The following is a 677-nucleotide window of genomic DNA, read 5'->3' on the forward strand; positions in this document are numbered from 1 at the left end:
GTTAAATTAACAGTTAAACAAACAAACCTTGTGCAAGTTCCTTAAATTTTTCTTCTGCTCCATTCTCCTTGTTCTTGTCAGGATGGTATTTCACTGCAAGCTTGCGGAACGCCTTCTTTATCTCCCTGTCAGATGCCTTCCGTGACACTCCCAGCAGTGTATAGTAGTCTTTCTTATCTTGTGACAAGACTCCAAACATTGTAAGCATCAGGAGCAGAAGCATCATCTTTACTATATCCATTTTTGGAAATCTAAAACAATAAATGAACTATTGTAAGGATGTAATACCACCCTCAGAAATTTGTCACATTACAATAATACTCTGTAAAGATTTCAAGGTGTATTTCAAAGATATGAAATTTAAATTTTTTACATAATTTGGGATGTGGCACCATGTAATCTTGCACGGTAGTGTTATTTTTGTTACTTCCACGTGGATTGAATGATAAGTAAGAATCAGTGTTCAGTCTAACCCTGCTTTATTAAGATTGACACTTTTGATATATAAGGGCGTTTTATATATATTCACACATATAACTATGGTAACACATAACAGTGGAGAAATTAGAAACAGCGCACGTAGCACAGTCTATTATTAAAACTGTTTACTATGACGCTGCCAACTCTAGCATTACGAGGGGGTACCCAAAAGAAACCGAACTTACTTTTTTTAAACT

At 35.2% G+C, this 677-nt stretch overlaps 1 protein-coding gene across 1 annotated transcript in view; it reads right to left on the bottom strand.

Annotated features, from left to right (window-relative positions):
• Window positions 1-276, bottom strand: part of LOC111865095 (dnaJ homolog subfamily B member 9) — a 5,330-nt gene extending 5,054 nt beyond the window's left edge. The window contains exon 1 of the mRNA XM_023852828.2: window positions 28-276. Within this exon, the coding sequence (XP_023708596.1) occupies window positions 28-241 (214 nt within the window). The 5' untranslated portion in view covers window positions 242-276. The remainder of the gene's footprint in view (window positions 1-27) is intronic.
• Window positions 277-677: the final 401 nt, after the last annotated feature.

Source organism: Cryptotermes secundus, unplaced genomic scaffold (genome assembly GCF_002891405.2).
Source record: "Cryptotermes secundus unplaced genomic scaffold, Csec_1.0 scaffold4417, whole genome shotgun sequence".
NCBI lineage: Eukaryota > Metazoa > Arthropoda > Insecta > Blattodea > Kalotermitidae > Cryptotermes > Cryptotermes secundus.